Raw genomic sequence first — 16,973 nt, forward strand, 5'->3', positions numbered from 1 at the left:
TTTAATTAATTTACCTCCCCTAGCTAACCGTTGAACGAAGCTTGGAACAGTCTTATTCGTGATGAAGTTGATAGTAACGACTCTTTAGTCGGGCTCTGCAACCGACCACTGTATGCACACGTACGCATATGCATTGTGTGTAAATACTTCTGACAACAGTCAAGCATCAGTTCAATGCTTCTATTTGTAGCCCATGAACAGTTATTTTTTCCACTTCTTTTGCTTGCCTCTGTATGGATGTAGAAGCACGACAAATATTGTTATGTTCGTTTCTGAGTACATAAGCAGCAGCAATAAGCGATCAAAGTTGACAATTGAAAAAAAAGCATGTTGTGTAAATACTTTTGACCACCTCTGTATATAAAATTTACCAATTTCCACCGTTCCCCCATCACCACTAAGTCGTCGACGATAGCTTGACGTATAATAATCAGTCACATAAAAAGATTTAGATTTTAAGTGTCAGATTTTAAAATTTAATATATTCTATACATCTACACGCCGGTGAGTAAAATTATTTAAGTCCATTTCTGTTTAAATCAAAAACTTCTGCCAATAAATCATTATTGAGCCCGAAAGATATACGTGCATATTTATTATGTATGTATATCATAGAGCAGAAATATTATTATACATGCTTACATACGTGCATATATGCAATTGCATGAGAAACACTAAATTGTGGTATTCAGAGTCAAGATGATTGTCAGTTCAGTTATTTTTAAAGTTTTAGTCGATTGGATCATGGAATGATTTTTCGTCTGGGCCGTTTTTAAGCTCTATCCAAATTCAGTGCTGAACGAAAATCTTTATGTGTACATAATATATATAGTCATATATCAAGCGCATGCTACTTTTGAAAATTATTTTGATATTCTCTCGTTATTTTATTAGTGTTGTAAATTTCTATATATTTGCCAAAAAAAAAAACTGTTACCGAACACTTCGCTAGGCTTGCAAGTTGCGCAGTCTTTTTGAAACCAAATGTCTTCTAGACCATTCGCACGCACTTTTGGAAACAAAAAATTCGTCGAGCATGGCTCGGTAGCGCTTCCCGTTGACGGCCCTACCACCAGCCCATAAATCGCACAAAACTCTGCATTTCTCTGGGTGCATCGGTGGCTCATGGTATGCTTGTAGATGGGTGTCGGCCTATAAGTGGCAGTTTTGTTTGTTTACCACACCACCGAGACAAAGGTGAGCTTCTCCCAAAATTTTCCGGTAAAATTGCTGATCGCGCTTGAGGATCTGAACTACACAAAACGATGGTCGGTTGGCTTCAGAACCAAAACCAGCTGAATTTTGTGCGCCTTGAGACCCAAATCTTTGCGAATGATCCTCCACAATTTCGATGGGCAGAGGTGTTACTCCTGCGCACGGTGACGAATCGATGAGTTCGGGTCTTCTGTTACAATGGCCTCAACGGCCGCCATATGTATTTTCTCCAGAGGTCCAGAAGACTGAATTGGGTGCGAAACTTCTCGATAGAGTCTGAATTGATGGCCGATAATGAGCACCATTAAAGGGGCACACGGTGTACTTTCCCAAACGACCACTGATTTTAGAAAAAAAAATCAAATATTTGGTATCGCTGCTCAGCTGTTAACCTATTAATTATTAATTGCCAAACAAAACTGAACATAAAGCTATCGACATATGTCAGCTGCCATCGAAGATGGCCCGATTGAAACCCATTGAAAATATATACGTTATAAAAAGCGTCGGATATGCAGCCTTGCGTCGGCTTAGCCGAAGTCACAACTGGCTCTGTGGTCATTTTGAGCAGTTATTCAAAATTAAATTTGAAATTGCAGTTGTCCCATCATGTACACACAAACAGATTGATGATGATTCTTTGATATAATAATTTATACATTTTTATATTTTCTTTTGTATTTAGCGATTCAGCACGGATGCTGCTGAGTTCGTGATAAAAGGTGGAATGTTATCACGGTGGAATCTGCTGTGGTCTTCACAATACAAAATCTTGAGGAATCAGCTTAAAAATTTCAAGTCGGTGTCCACATATAAGGACATTCCTGGCGTCGATGCCAAGCAGCCCAAATTATCTCCCCTACAATTTGGTAGCATACCACATGTAACTAAGAAAAGAAAATACAAGTATAAAGAAGGAAAGACATATCATGGCTTCCAATGCGAACGCGTGGAACACATTTCTGAATTTGAACTTACGTCCTATACTTTTCGATATGAGCGCACGGGTACAGAATTATGGCATATCGACCGAAATGACTCAAACAGCGTATTTTCCATTAATTTTCGAACCACGCCTTTTGATTCTACTGGTCTACCTCATATTTTAGAGCATTTATCGTTATGCGGTTCACAAAAATATCCTGTCAGGGACCCATTCTTCAAAATGCTTAACCGCTCGGTGGCGACATTTATGAATGCAATGACTGGTCCAGATTATACTATTTATCCTTTTTCGACGATGAATGAGATAGATTTTAGGAATTTGCAACATATTTACTTAGATGCCGTATTCAGGTAAGATGTAAATAATTGACTATATCTCGTAATAATATCTCCCTTTCTAGACCAAACCTGGCGTATTTCGATTTTCTTCAAGAGGGCTGGAGGCTAGAAAACAAAGATATATTCGATAAACATTCGAAGCTTGTAATCAAAGGAGTTGTTTATAACGAAATGAAAGGTGCGTTTTCTGAAAACGCGCAGGTATTTAGTCAGAATTTACTCAATAATATTTTTCCTGATCACACATATCGACATGTGTCTGGCGGGAATCCATTGGAAATACCCAAGTTAGCATACAATGATTTAGTTGAATTCCACAAAAAATATTATCATCCAAGTAATGCTCGCATATATTCCTACGGATTATATGATGTAAGTAAAACCCTTGCACTTCTTGATGAGGAGTATTTATCAGATCAAAGCTGGGTTGATAACTCTTACAGTCTAATACGTCAGCAAGAGCGTTGGACTCAGCCTCGTCTTGTACATATATCCAGTAGACTAGATAACATGGGTACAACAATCGATCGACAGAACCAAATTGCTATTGCACTGCTGATGTGTGATGCGACCAATATACAAGAAAGTTTTGAATTACACGTGCTATCTGAGCTACTAATTCGTGGGCCTAACTCCCCTTTTTACAAAAACCTTATAGAACCAAATTTTTCCGGTGGGTACAATCAAACCACTGGATATTCTTCGGATACTAAGGACACAACTTTCGTCGTTGGATTACAAGACCTTCGAGTTGAAGACTTCAAAAAATGCATTGAAATTTTTGACAAAACCATTATTAATTCAATGAATGTCGGGTTTGATTCCCAGCATGTTGAAAGTGTTCTGCACAATCTTGAGTTGTCTTTAAAGCACCAGAATCCGAACTTTGGAAATACCTTGCTTTTTAATTCCACAGCATTATGGAATCATGATGGCGATGTAGTCAGTAATCTCCGCGTATCAGATATGATATCAGCACTTCGGGGAAGCATAAGCCAGAATAAAAACTATTTCCAAGAAAAAATAGAGAAATATTTCGCCAATAACAATCATAGACTAACATTAACTATGTCACCTGATGAGGCATATGAGGATAAATTCAAACAGGCCGAGTTGGAGTTGGTGGAACAAAAAGTAAAACTTTTGGATGAAGCTAAGTTAAAAAAAATATATGAGAGAGGATTAATATTGGATTCATATCAAAAGGCTGAGTCAAATACTGATCTATTACCTTGTCTAACAATGAATGATGTAAGAGATCCACCAAAATGGCCTAAGCTATTCATTCAAAATGTTCAAAATGTTAGAACCCAGATTTGCAAGGTTCCGACCAATGAAATTACTTATTTTAAGTGCATGTTTAATATAACAGGACTAAGTCCCGAAGAAACTCACCTTATGCCGCTTTTTTGCAATGTTATTAGTGCAATGGGCACCACTAACTATAATTATCGGGAGTTCGATAAGCACATCCTCTTAAAAACCGGTGGATTTGATTTTAAGTTACATTTAATTGAAGATGTTAGGGATTCAAAAAGTTACAGTCTAAGCGTAATGATAAACACACATGCACTTAATAACAATGTTCCGGAGATGTTTGGATTGTGCCAAGAGTTGATAAAAAATGTTAGGTTCGATGACTCGGAGCGACTTAAAATGCTTATAGAAAATTATATATCATATATATCTGTGGGAGTGGCAAGTTCTGGTCATTTATATGCTATGTTGGGAGCAACATCACAAGTGTGTGATACCGGTAAACTCAAATCGCTACTATATGGGGTAGATCACATAGACTTTATGAAAAATCTTGTACAATCCACAAGCACGGTAGATATATGTGATAAATTGTCAACAATTGCAACAAGAGTTTTTAACAAGGATAATATGCGTGGCGCCATTAACACAACACAATCTTATGTGCCCTCGGCTATAAATAATTACGAAAAATTTTTGGAGAGCCTGTCAGCATTTGGGAAAACACAAACAAGTCGAAATATCCATTATTTGGACCCTAGCTGTCAACAATACGTGATGAACATACCAGTTAATTACTGTGCTAAAGCTTTGTTCACAGTCCCATATCTCCACCAAGACCATCCAACACTGCGAGTTTTGGCAAAATTGGTATCAGCGAAATACCTATTGCCTGAGATTCGCGAAAAGAACGGCGCTTACGGAGCTGGTGCGAAAATAAGCTCAGACGGGATTTTCAGTTTTTATAGTTATCGAGACCCAAATTCAACTAAAACGCTTAACGCTTTTGATGAAACTTATAAATGGTTACGGGCAAACCAAAATGTAATTGACCAACAGTCTCTTTTTGAGGCGAAGCTTGGTGTGTTGCAGCAATTAGACACTCCAATAGCACCTGGGAATATTGGCATCGATTATTTTCTTTATGATGTTTCACAAGAGGATTTTGAGAGTTATCGCTCCCGTATGCTCTCTGTAACTATTGATGACCTGCAGGGCGCTATAGAAAATTATTTTGGAAAAGAGTCCATGCATTATGGAAAATGCATTTTGGGTCCAGTCAATGCAAATTTGGAGTTTGAAACTAGTCACAAATGGATAATAAATAATTAACTAATTGTAAATGTAATAAATTTATAAAATTCAATTTATTTTCTTTCTATCATATATGTATGTCCAAAGGACATATGTCAATCACGAAAGGTAATATAAAGGAGATACCCTGTTTATTCTTCATATACCTTTTAGGAATCAATAATTTCTATGTATTGTTTCATATATAGACTCTCGGGGTTTCCTAATACTTCCCATGGCTACTAAACGGTAACTTGTTTACACCTTTTTACCACTTCATACAGTCAAATTCTCAATTCCACTCACATCGCGGTCACCGAAGTCCCAATAAAGAAAGTTCGAACCAATAAATATGTCGAAGAAGGCCCAGGATGCCCTCCTTCCTCTTCACTACTCTCGTTATTATCTGTGCAACGTTTTCTGGTGCGTGAGCGGGGCATGTCTGTTATGCGTAATGATTGAAAACTGACTGACTTTTCATAAGATCAGAATTATGCGTAGTTCTTAGCTCTACCTACACGCAATACCAACATTTTGGAGACTTATTCTAGTCCGCATACACCAATACTAATGCACACTGCATTTCTCTGTACGCTTCCCGTTATTGGTGCAGACATCTACTTCCCCCCGTTCCTACCAGCGACCAGACTACGTTCGGCAGAAACTCTAACGGTTCTCTGCCGCGCGTCAAAAGAATAGAAAAGAGGCCTGCATGGCGCGTGCCAAGCAGAAACACGCAATTGCTAGAAATGTCATTAATTTTAAATGATCTGCTACAAATATAATTTAAGGCGGTTAACAATACCTTTGAATATTTCCCTGCATTCTTTGAATTACGATTTTATCAAATTAAAATCTTCGATTTGTTTAGATAGTCAGTCATGTTTATTTAATTTGATTAAATACAAAGTTTGATTCAAAAGTTAGCTACGCGCCGTTGTCCAAATTCGACTGCCTGGCCAGCGTTTTGCCGGCCGCTCGTAAGCTCAGCGGCCCAACACTTACCCAAATCCCACGGTGTCATCGCATTCCGCTGCAGTCACACCCGCAGCGTATGCAGAGCTCTAGAGTCGTTGGCCTGTCGTCCGGTGCTGACGCTGCGATGGAGGTGGGGTCGGAACTGCCCCGCTTGCAGAACGATGACCGCAGCTGCAGTGGTGGCAGCGAGTGGGAGTTGGGAGGGGGAAGCAAGTGCTGCGTGATAACTGGGTAGAGGTCAATTTCATCCACAGGAAATTCAAGAAAAGATGAGCAGACCCAATGCTGCCTCCGTTAGGAATGACAACAACAACTCCCCGGTCACCTCGGACATCTTTTCCAAGTCTTTTAAACTAACGTCATGTACGTACTACAGAGATAGCCGGTGGCTGTTACTGATGACAATGCCATCAGTTGGCTGGTTGAGTAGCTCGTTTAATTTCGGCCACCAACTGTTACGGCCTCGTTGTCATATTAGACAACAAAAGTCCCAACTAGACGATGTTTCCATTCCAGAGTTCCATTGAAGTTGGTCCGGAAGAGCATCCCTTCGTCGATCGTGGGATATAGCTGCTTAAGGCGATACGGTTTTTTCTCTACCTTTGGGAACGCCAGTATATACAAGAGTAAAGTCCCATTCGTCATGATCGAGGGGCGGGAGAATTCGATGGCCTCAACTAAATTCTGGTAAGGCAAATTGCTAACCTCATTCGGTATATTCTCGACCTCCCTATGGTCCAAGAGATTGGAATTGATAATTCCCGTCTTAGCTAGCTGCCAAGCTCTTGTGACTTCCGAGACTTGGTTGGTAAGTATAATAGCTTAGTTTAGGGTAGTAGTCGTCGCGTAGATGTCCCCATCGATACCAATTACTCTTGGATGACCTCATTTATGGTATTCGTAATTGACTCGTGGGTGACGTCAATGAGTCGAAGTTTATCCTCAGTTGTTGGTCGCTATTCTTCGAGCCCACCTCTTCAGTTGCTACAGTCGCGTTCCAGTCAGCTGCGTCGGAAGTCCCTACCACCCATTTCCTTGCAGATCCCACCCAGTTTATCGAGCGAGGGGCACTGGCTATTCGGCTAATACACTCCGTTGCGTCTTTGAGATAGGCGATTTCCTCCATAAATTGTCGCATTTTTCCAAGGTCAACGTCGTCTGCCAATTTGAAGACGCCATTGATAATCCAGATATTGCCGTGCTGAAGCGGGACTAGACCGATAGACCCTTCATACTTGCAGACGCCTCCCACTACGCAAGTCAGAGCGAAGCTTACAAAAAAAAATGTTTAATCTTTGCTATTCTATATTGTGTATTTTTACATATTTGCTTGTTTGTTTGAGTGTTTATGCTTGTTTATGTATGTTATGTGTTTATGTTGTTGTGTTAGTTTGTTACATTGTAACGAACTGTTTTTCTTGGTTCTGCTCGCTACGAGTTGCAGCGGTTGTTCGTCCCAACAAATTTATGATTTGAGTTATTGCCTGACCAAGGAGAAGACAGAGTTTCAGATTACCGTCGTTTGATTGTTGTATTTTACAGCCATCTCCTCCGGTGATCGCCGTTTGCTGCTCTTGCGACTCCTTGCCTTCTTTGTCCTGCGTGTCCTTGACAACGGACCACTACTCGAATGAGATTAGGATGTTATGGGAGCAGAGTGTAGGTTACACGGGTTAAGGCAACGCTCGGCCTAAGACCACCTTTGCTGTCCACTCCACCGTCCCTTTCAAACACGCCACGTCCTTGTCGTCTCCTCCGAAGAACCACGTGCCGGCTGGAATGGGTTTAGTATGTTAAGGAGCAGGGTGTACCGTCCACGGGTTAAGACAACGGTCGGCCTCCATCCCAAGGATCAATCTTAACATGTACTGCTCGTCCTTCTGTGTCCTGCGCGCTTCTTACTGCCCGACACTTTCACACTAAGCCCAGTAAAGCCTCCTCGTCCAGCTATATTGGGATTTTCTTTGACTGATTTGACTTAACCTTGGCGTGTTCGTTAAAGGTTTAGCAACCTTAGGGTAATCGCGAGTATACTTCCTATAATAGGAAGTCATGCCTCTGACGTAATCACATAGCCCAGGAACTCAACCTGAATTGCCAAGAATTTAGATTTCTCCAAGTTAACTTGTAGTCTTGACGTAGCATATCTTGCCAGCGTGTTCCCTTAACACTTCGCCAATCATGCGTTGGAAAATCTCTGGGGCTTTCATCCCAAAAGGGAGTCGTGAAAACTTGTATTTCCCATTCAATGTGGAAAATGGTGTCTTTAACGTCTGATTCCTTCATGTAAATTTGGTGGAATGCTGACGTTATTCTGGGTAAGGGTATCATTTAGTGTATGTAGGTTCATTCGTGGACATGCAAATTTCATCTCTGACGTTAATCTGAATTGCTTCGCCTGGGGGCAGTGCAGAAAATTATTTCAACAAGGACTGTAGTGCTGAGCTAACATCTTGCGAGTGGTTGAAGCCGAGTATGGAGTGAACATTGCAAGACTTTTTTTAATAGATAATATGATACCTGAAATTATTAATTGGTTATTTTTCCTATCGCTAAAGGCTTTTAAACCCTTATTGGGGCTGTGGGAACCTATTGTGCCCAATTTTTGAATCGAAGCGAACTCCAGAGTCTGCAACTCGAGGCAGATAGAATAGGCTTCAGGCAAGGACTTGGGATTGCGTATTACTAGCAGCCTTGAACAGTCCCCTTTAACTCCTAAAATAAAAACAGTTAAGGCTCTGTTCCTACATGTCTCGATTAGTCGTGTACATTTCTATCTATTTGCAAAAAACTTTTTGTCACGCGCACTGTAATGACCTAAAGCCTAAGCCTAAAAAATTATGAAATGTAGCGTTCGCATTCAAACCAGTTTAGTAACGGGTATCTGATTGTCGAGGAACTCGACTATAGCATTCTCTCTTGTTTTATTAGTGTTGTAAATTTCTATCGATTTGCCAAAAAAAAAACTTTTTGCCACACGTTTGAAAAATGTTTTGATACTTTTTCATATATTCTTAGTCTTGTAAATTTTTATCGATTTGCGAAAAAACATTTTTTGTCACTACCTCTTTAACGCCCATAAAACGCACAGAACAGCCAATCCCGCACTTTTAAAGCATATTTTGATATTTTTTCATTATTATATTGGTCTTGTAAATCTCTCCCGATATGACAAAAAACTTTTTGCCACGCCCACCGTAACGTCCACAAACAGCCAAATCTGCCCCTCCCACACATATGAAAAATGTTTTTATATATTCTTATATTTTTATTAGTGTTTTAAAAAACTGTGCACTGAGGACTGAGCGTAACGATACCGGTTGGCTCAGCGGGGCGAAGCAGGCCACGCGAGAAACTGTCAGTAGCAATCGTGGAGAGGGCCGCGGACTTCTCGTAGGAGGATGTTGACGGTCGGAGTTAGCGAATTAGGAAGGGTACAAGGGACATCACCGGTGGCGGTGCACAAGATAACAATGAAAGACGATCAACCAGTCAAGCAGCGTTATTATCCAAAGAACACTAAGATGCAGGTAGAATTCGTCCAGAAGCCCGTACAGTTGAACAATATGGATGGTAAAAAGAAGACGGAACAATGATGGTTGTGTGTGGATTTCCGACGAATAAACGAGCATTGGACCAAGTGATGGGCCCGAAATGGTGATCGGACGGATACTGCAGGAGCACACGCGCAACTTGAAAGAAGTGTTCCGGAGGCCTCGGGGTTGTCGCAAACTGGAAAGTAAATGTGGATAAGTGCAAGTTCTTTAGGAAGGATCAGAAAAGGTGAAAGAGCTGCGACAGTACTTGGGAGTGCCGTCGTGGTACATACATACGTTTCGTACCCCATTTTGCGACGCTGGTACAGCCCCTGAATGCGCTTCTCAAGAAGCAGGCAAAGTGGGATTGAACAGACGCCCACCAAGACGCATTCGAGGCCACTTCGGGCGGTCTCTCCTCGCCCGCCTGCGGGCTGGTTGCCGCTCCTCCGGGAAAGAAATTAGCCTAGGCAGATTCGGTGGTGGTGCCTGACCTGGTGTGAGCAAAATTCACGTACCTTTCTCAAGGTTCCATTCCCTGGGCTATCTTCGGAAGCTCCTCCTTTCCTTTCGGTTTCTATCCACGTCCACGTCACCGACTGCTGGTGCCACCGGGGGCCTCCCATCTCGATCGTGCGGATCGCATGGCCTACGTGCGCCTGCTGAATTTCCTATGCACACTGGTTGGACTTGTATGGAGTCGCAGCAAAAATTACTTCTAGTGGTAATAGCGTTTTGAAATTGATACTATAAGCTCTTTTAAATTTAAGAATTGTTAAAATGTAAAAAATAGGCGTGGTCGAACAACCAAAAAATACACCTAACAGCATTCTACAATTATTTTACTTGAAATATTATTTTTATTATTATTATATGTTTAAATGATTTAATTTCAAAATAAAAAACAGCAAAACAAAAAAATTCAGAATTGAAGCATAAAAAATATAAGAATGGTGGCTAACTATATAGTCATGTATACCCTTACATACCCTCTTATTAGATTAAGTTATGTTAGAATACACATGGCGCTAAGCTTTTTGTCTGAGCTTAGCTTTATTTTTAGGAGTAGATAAGAAGACCTCGATCTGTACACATCATTGAATAAACCCTCAATTTGTTAAGCGAAACCTTTCGTTTTGTTTTAACCCCTCTTTAATCGACAAAGAAGTCGATGGGTGCTTAACTGAGGAGTTCAACCTTCAACCTACAGACGACAACGAAGTCGTTTCTGGAGGCAACGATCTTTTGGACACAACGGTCTCTGCTCGGAAGGCCCTATCAACCTTCCACATAACTGGCGACGAGGATCAACACAGAAAAAAATAAGGAAACCAGCCATACGTCAAGAAATTCAATCGGAACCACAGTAAGCTGTTCTTATGTAATTTAAGTCCGGAAATCTTCAATACGTTAACCAATGCACGTGGCCGAGTATAAAGAGGAACATAAAACATAACTGGAAAGCTTTGGAACACCTGCATGTACGGAGTGACGAAACCCAACCTGGAGAAGAAGAACTTAAGCTGATAAAATTTTTTTTTCTTCGACAAAGCTCTTTATACTAGCTAAGATAAGAAACTAAAAGCTAACTATTAATACTTGTGAACCTCGAGAGAAAACAAAGAAATCTAAAATGAACGAAAATAGCTTAGCCGCATTTAACTCAACAATGAACTGCATCAAGTTAATACAAAATTTTGATGGTACTGATACAAATCAATTGCCAGATTTAATTACACAAATAGAAAATATCCTTCCTTCTTTTGATGTTTTCGACACGAATACAAAAAATATTTTGTTTGGCTTTATAAAAAATAAATTTGTGGGATTATGCAGGCCAGTGATTCATAGGCATGGAAATATGACAGAGTGGGAAAGTTTTAAACGTGTAATTCTGAAAAATTTCGGGGAAAAAGAAACAAGCGATGTCTTAATGGATATGTTAAAATTGTGTCGAGTGGAATCAACTATAGAAGAATATTATAACAAAATGAAATTTCGAATAGGGTACACAACCGGATACTGATCCATGACGACAAAACATACACCACATTAGAAGTGAACCGAATTGCACTCCGCGTTTTTAGAGACAACTTGCCTGAACCTACAAAAACGTTAATATTCGCGAGAAACCCAAATTCCGTAGAGGATGCCTATAAAATCATTGAAGATGCTCGGCATCAAAGCTACACATTATACGGACCAATTCGAAGAAATAATAGGTACAATAAACCCAACTTCAGAACCAATTTCAGTAATGATAATAGAAATGTAAACGAACCAGTCGTTACAGAAAGAAGCCTTGATGAAGCCAATAGGTTTCAACAAAATAATGTTGAACAACAAGAAAATTCAAGAACTGAAGGTACGCCTAAGGTAAATAATAGAAGGCAGGGATATCAATATCAATCGAATAATAGCTCAACTTCTAATTCTGCTCGAGTCTCAACAAATAGTCGAAATGTGCAAAGCTCTGAGCAAAGCAGGCGTAGTTTCGAGCCAATGGATATTAATCAATCAAGTGTAAATTTTCAGATAGAGGATCAAGACGAATACCATATATAGAAGTTCAAGGTAAAAAGAGGCCATTATTATTTATTATTGACACTGGAGCAGAATTCAGTGTAATAAATGATAATTTGTGTCACCCGAAGTGGAAAACAGACATTGACATAGAAGTAAAAGCAATGGGAAACAAAATTAAAATAGGAAAATTATGCAGGTTTCCATGTTTTCAAGAATTTGAAGCTGAAGGTTATATTTGTGAATTTCTAGAGTATAATTTTCACAACTATTTCGATGGGCTAATTGGCTGTAACATACTTAATGACTTGCATGCAGTCATCGATTACTCAAACAAAAAGATTCAACTCAATAATGTTTATTTAGATCTTTTAGTTCAGGAAAACCACTTGGATCTTGGCATACATAACTTAATTCCAATGAACTTAATTTGTCCACAGGCCAGATCCTCAATAAATGAGCTTATACAAAAATTCGAACATATTTTTTACAAAGAAGGCCAAGACCTAAGTTTCACAAGTGAAATCAAACACAGGATTATCACAAAGAATGATCTTCCCATTTATTCGAAAACATACAAATACCCAGAAATTCACAAAGACGAAGTTAACCGGCAAATAGCAGAAATGTTAGATCAAGGAATTATAAGACACTCTAAAAGCCCATATAATAGTCCTTTGTGGGTTGTTCAGAAAAAAATGGACCAGTCCAATAAGCAAAAGTGGCGGCTCGTCGTAGACTACCGTAAACTTAATAAGGAAACCATTGAAGATCGATTCCCGATCCCAAATATAGACGAGATTTTCGACAAATTGGGCGACTGTAAAATTTTTTCAACTTTAGACCTTGCAAAAGGTTTCTATCAGATAGAAATGGACAACAAAGATGTGCACAAAACAGCCTTTTCAACAACCAGTGGCCATTACGAGTTCCTTCGTATGCCTTTCGGACTACGGAACGCACCTTCAACATTTCAAAGGCTAATGAATAATATCCTTAGCCCCTATACCGGACAATTTTGCATTGTTTACATGGATGACATCCTTATATTTTCTAAGAATATAGGGGAACACGTCAATCATTTAAGCTGTATCTTCAGCTGTCTATCTAAGGCAAATTTAAAACTCCAATCAGACAAATGCGAGTTTGCCAGAGAGGAGATTGAATTTCTCGGACATACCATTAATTCAGAAGGTCTAAAGCCAAGTCAGAAGAAAATTGACGCAATTTGTAAGATAAAATTACCGACAAACCAGAAACAAATTAAAAGTTTTCTAGGCATCACAGGTTATTTGAGGCGCTACATAAAAGACTACTCCAAAATTGCCCAGCCCTTAATAAAATACTTAAAGAAAAATTCTAAAATAAACACACATGATCAAGAATACGTAGAAGCTTTTCAAAAACTAAAAATCCTAATAACAAGCGATCCGATAGTCGTTTACCCAGATTTTAACAAACAATTCACGATAGTTACAGACGCAAGTAACTATGCATTAGGCGCCGTGCTCATGCAAGATAATAAAGTAATTTCTTATGCTAGTCGTTCTCTTAAAAATCATGAACTTAATTACAGTACAATAGAAAAAGAGCTTCTTGCAATCTATTGGTCAACAAAATTCTTTAAATATTATATTTACGGAAGAAAGTTTATAATTAAAACCGACCATAGACCCCTAGTTTGGCTTAATAATCTAAAGGAACCCAACCTAAAGTTACAACGTTGGAAAGTGCAATTAAACGAGTTTGATTTTGACATAACATTTATAAAAGGTAAAGAAAACGCTTTAGCAGACGGACTTAGCAGAATTGTCAAAGCATCAACAGAAGAGTATGATAAAAATGCCCAAACAAATATAGAAATTAATAACTTAGATATATTTATGCTAGAGAACACTAACACATTACCGGAAGTTACGCCTAAGACAAAAATTATAAATGAAGATTTCTCGAAAGATCTAATTCATATATTTGCCAACGATATTGACGATTTGGAAACTATTCACAGTGCGGACTCAGACGATCTTAATTTTATTAGTATTACAACTAATTGTCTAAACGTTTTTAAAATCCAAATACAAATAATAGAAGCGGAAAGCGATTTAAGTACCTTCAAAATTTTGCATAACAAGAAAATACGACATATCTTTAAATCAAGCGGAAATCAGGAAAATATGCTTAAGTTCATGCAAGAGAAACTGCCAGAAAAAGGCTTAGTTGTAATATTTTGTGAAAATTTAAGTTTATTTGTAAAATTTCAAGAAATTTATAGGCAGTATTTTTCAAGTAATAAAAATTTAAGAATTCTAAAGTCAGGTACATTGTTAGAAGACATAAATGATAAAGAAAAACTCCTGAAGATTATCGAAAACGAACACATAAAGAATAATCACAGAGGCATTAACGAAATTTTTATATCTATAAGAGAAAAATACTATTATCCAAAAATGCAAAAGTTTATTCAAAATTATATTAACAATTGTAAAATTTGTAATTTAGCCAAATATGATAGACAACCTATAAAATATAATTTTAATATTACAGAAACGCCAGATAAAATAAACGATATAATTCACATAGACATCTGGTATCCTAAAAGAAACATTATGTACGTTACATCAATTGACAAAATGTCTAAATATGCCACTGCTCAACATATTAAAGACAGATCTTGGATTTCTTTGCTTAACGCAATCAAATTAAGAATTCAATACTTAGGAAAGCCGAAAAAGATTGTAACTGATAACGAATTCGATATTGTCGTAATTAAGCAATTTCTCCTCGAAAATAACATAGATATACACTTTACAACTCCTTATAAGAAAACTGGAAACTCTGATGTGGAAAGATTGCACTTAACCCTAAATGAACATATGCGATTGTATAATGCTAATCCAAACAATTTTGACACTATTCAAGAAAATGTTTATAAAGCAATTGTTTGCTATAATAACACAATTCATTCAACCACAAATATTAGACCGATAGATTTATTTAATAATATACTTTGTCACGAAGACATCTCTAAACTATCCGAAAAGCTAGTAAGAAACAAACAAACTTTTCCACATAACTATATACCTATTAAAGTTGTAGTGCTTCAACAGCCTTTTTTTATAATTTAATCATTTTCTAATAAATCACAGGTCGATGATAATAATTTCGATTTGTCATTCTTTTTTTATTTTTCTTTGACCTGTTATGTAGGGGTCTGATCTCAAAAGAAGTATTTTAATTAAATCAGTGTTCGTGAATATGCGAGACATCTTTCGGGTATGCTGCAGTCGGTTTTTTTTATTTCCTTGTTGTTTGACTCTGCAGCTTCCTCTGAGAGCTACCCAATCGACACCAACACGTGCTCTATCACCTTCGGTCCATGAATTAAAATTTTATGAAGTGTAACTGGGACGTAGTTCCATGGATATATCTTGATTAATAATCGAAGCTGTGTTATCTAGTAGACTTTGAAGGTCCACTTCTGCATATATTTTGTTGTTCGTATACCTCAATGTTACAAATTTCAATATTTTCAACACATTATAGGAAGCTTCGCATTTAACGAACTCTCGGATCAGCAAATATTGGTGTTTTGTTAATCCAGTATCCATTAGGAGCGATACAACCTTTTCAATATTTGCTTCGGATGACTTTAAATTCGGTTGGAAGTCGGATGAGCGCAGAATAGAAACTGCAGACTCATCATGTTCTTCCAGCAGAGGTATTCGGCGGCGTTTTGTGCTTTCAAAAGACTCAGCAAAATCAATTTTAGGGCGGCCACGATTATTACTTGTGGCTACAAGGGGTAAAAGGAGGCTTCAGTGTAATTATTTCCATGGTGGTCAGCGAATTGGATTGATTTTTCAAAACTGCATTCTTCGTTCAATTCTTTTTGACCCAATAAGTGGAAATTTTGTTTGCAAATGTAACCAATACATTATTTAGCCTTGGTCAACTCGGCTGCAAAGCCCTTCTTTTGAATGTTAAATTTTACTGAATTCAGTACAGCCTGAGTTTTTTCTGCATACGAGCCCTCTGCTGTGCACCAAAGCTAAAAAATATGCATGCGTGAAACACACACACTTATGTATGTATAAGAAGCGCCTATGAAAAAATCCGCGACGACGTTCAGCTGACCTTTTTATACGAAATTTTGTAATCGTACTGCTGCAGTTCCAGCCCACCTTGCTATTCTTCAGGACGGGCTCTCGATGCCATTTCAGAGCCACATGATCCGTTATCACCTTGAAGTGGCAGTCTTCCAGGTACGGTCTCAATTTCCTGACGGCCTATATTATTGCTAAACATTTTTTATCCGTCCAGAGGAGTTCCTCTCCACTCTTTTCAGCGTTCTCCACTCGGACTGCTGTGTAAGAATCGCGTTCCGTTTGCAACACAAACGTCTTTGTGAAGTCTGGGCAGTCTGGATTTGACGGCCTCGAATGCGTCTTAGTGTGCGTCTGTCCCCTCTCACTTTGACTGCTTCTTCACATTCAGGGACTGTACCAGCGTCGCTACATCGGGTAAGAAACGTCCGTACATATATTGCCGACTTCCCGTTTCCCACGGAGTCTGCCAGTAACCGTCTATTAAGTCCAGACAGCTTATGTACCTCGCCTCCGTAAACTTTTCCAGGATGTAGTTAATCATCGGTATAGGTAATTCAATCGATTTTCCAAAAAACGTTTTGCTACGCCCACAAACCGCACAAAACTTTTGAAAAATGTTTTGATATTCTTCCGTATTTTAATTAGTAGTGTAAATTCCTATCTAATATCCAAACAACTTTTTAAACCAAACCACCCAAAACTGCCACTGCCACACTTTTGAAAAATGTTTTGATATTATTTAATTTATTTATTTATGTTGTTAATTTCTATCGATTTTCCA

The 16,973-nt window shown here is 38.5% G+C and overlaps 1 protein-coding gene across 2 annotated transcripts; it reads left to right on the plus strand.

Moving 5' to 3' along the window:
• Positions 1-416: 416 nt before the first annotated feature.
• Positions 417-5,122, plus strand: LOC6620604 (presequence protease, mitochondrial). Of its 2 annotated transcripts, none has more exons than XM_002044771.2 (3): positions 417-504; positions 1,901-2,511; positions 2,562-5,122. In XM_002044771.2, the coding sequence occupies exons 2-3, from the start codon at positions 1,943-1,945 to the stop codon at positions 5,086-5,088; spliced, it is 3,096 nt and encodes a 1,031-aa protein (XP_002044807.1). In that variant the 5' UTR covers positions 417-504; positions 1,901-1,942; the 3' UTR covers positions 5,089-5,122. The 2 variants fall into 2 exon arrangements, with proteins under 2 accessions (XP_002044807.1, XP_032570915.1); XM_032715024.1 differs by lacking the exon at positions 417-504 and adding an exon at positions 685-705.
• Positions 5,123-16,973: the final 11,851 nt, after the last annotated feature.

Source organism: Drosophila sechellia, chromosome 2R (genome assembly GCF_004382195.2).
Source record: "Drosophila sechellia strain sech25 chromosome 2R, ASM438219v1, whole genome shotgun sequence".
In the NCBI taxonomy this organism is placed as follows: Eukaryota; Metazoa; Arthropoda; class Insecta; order Diptera; family Drosophilidae; genus Drosophila; species Drosophila sechellia.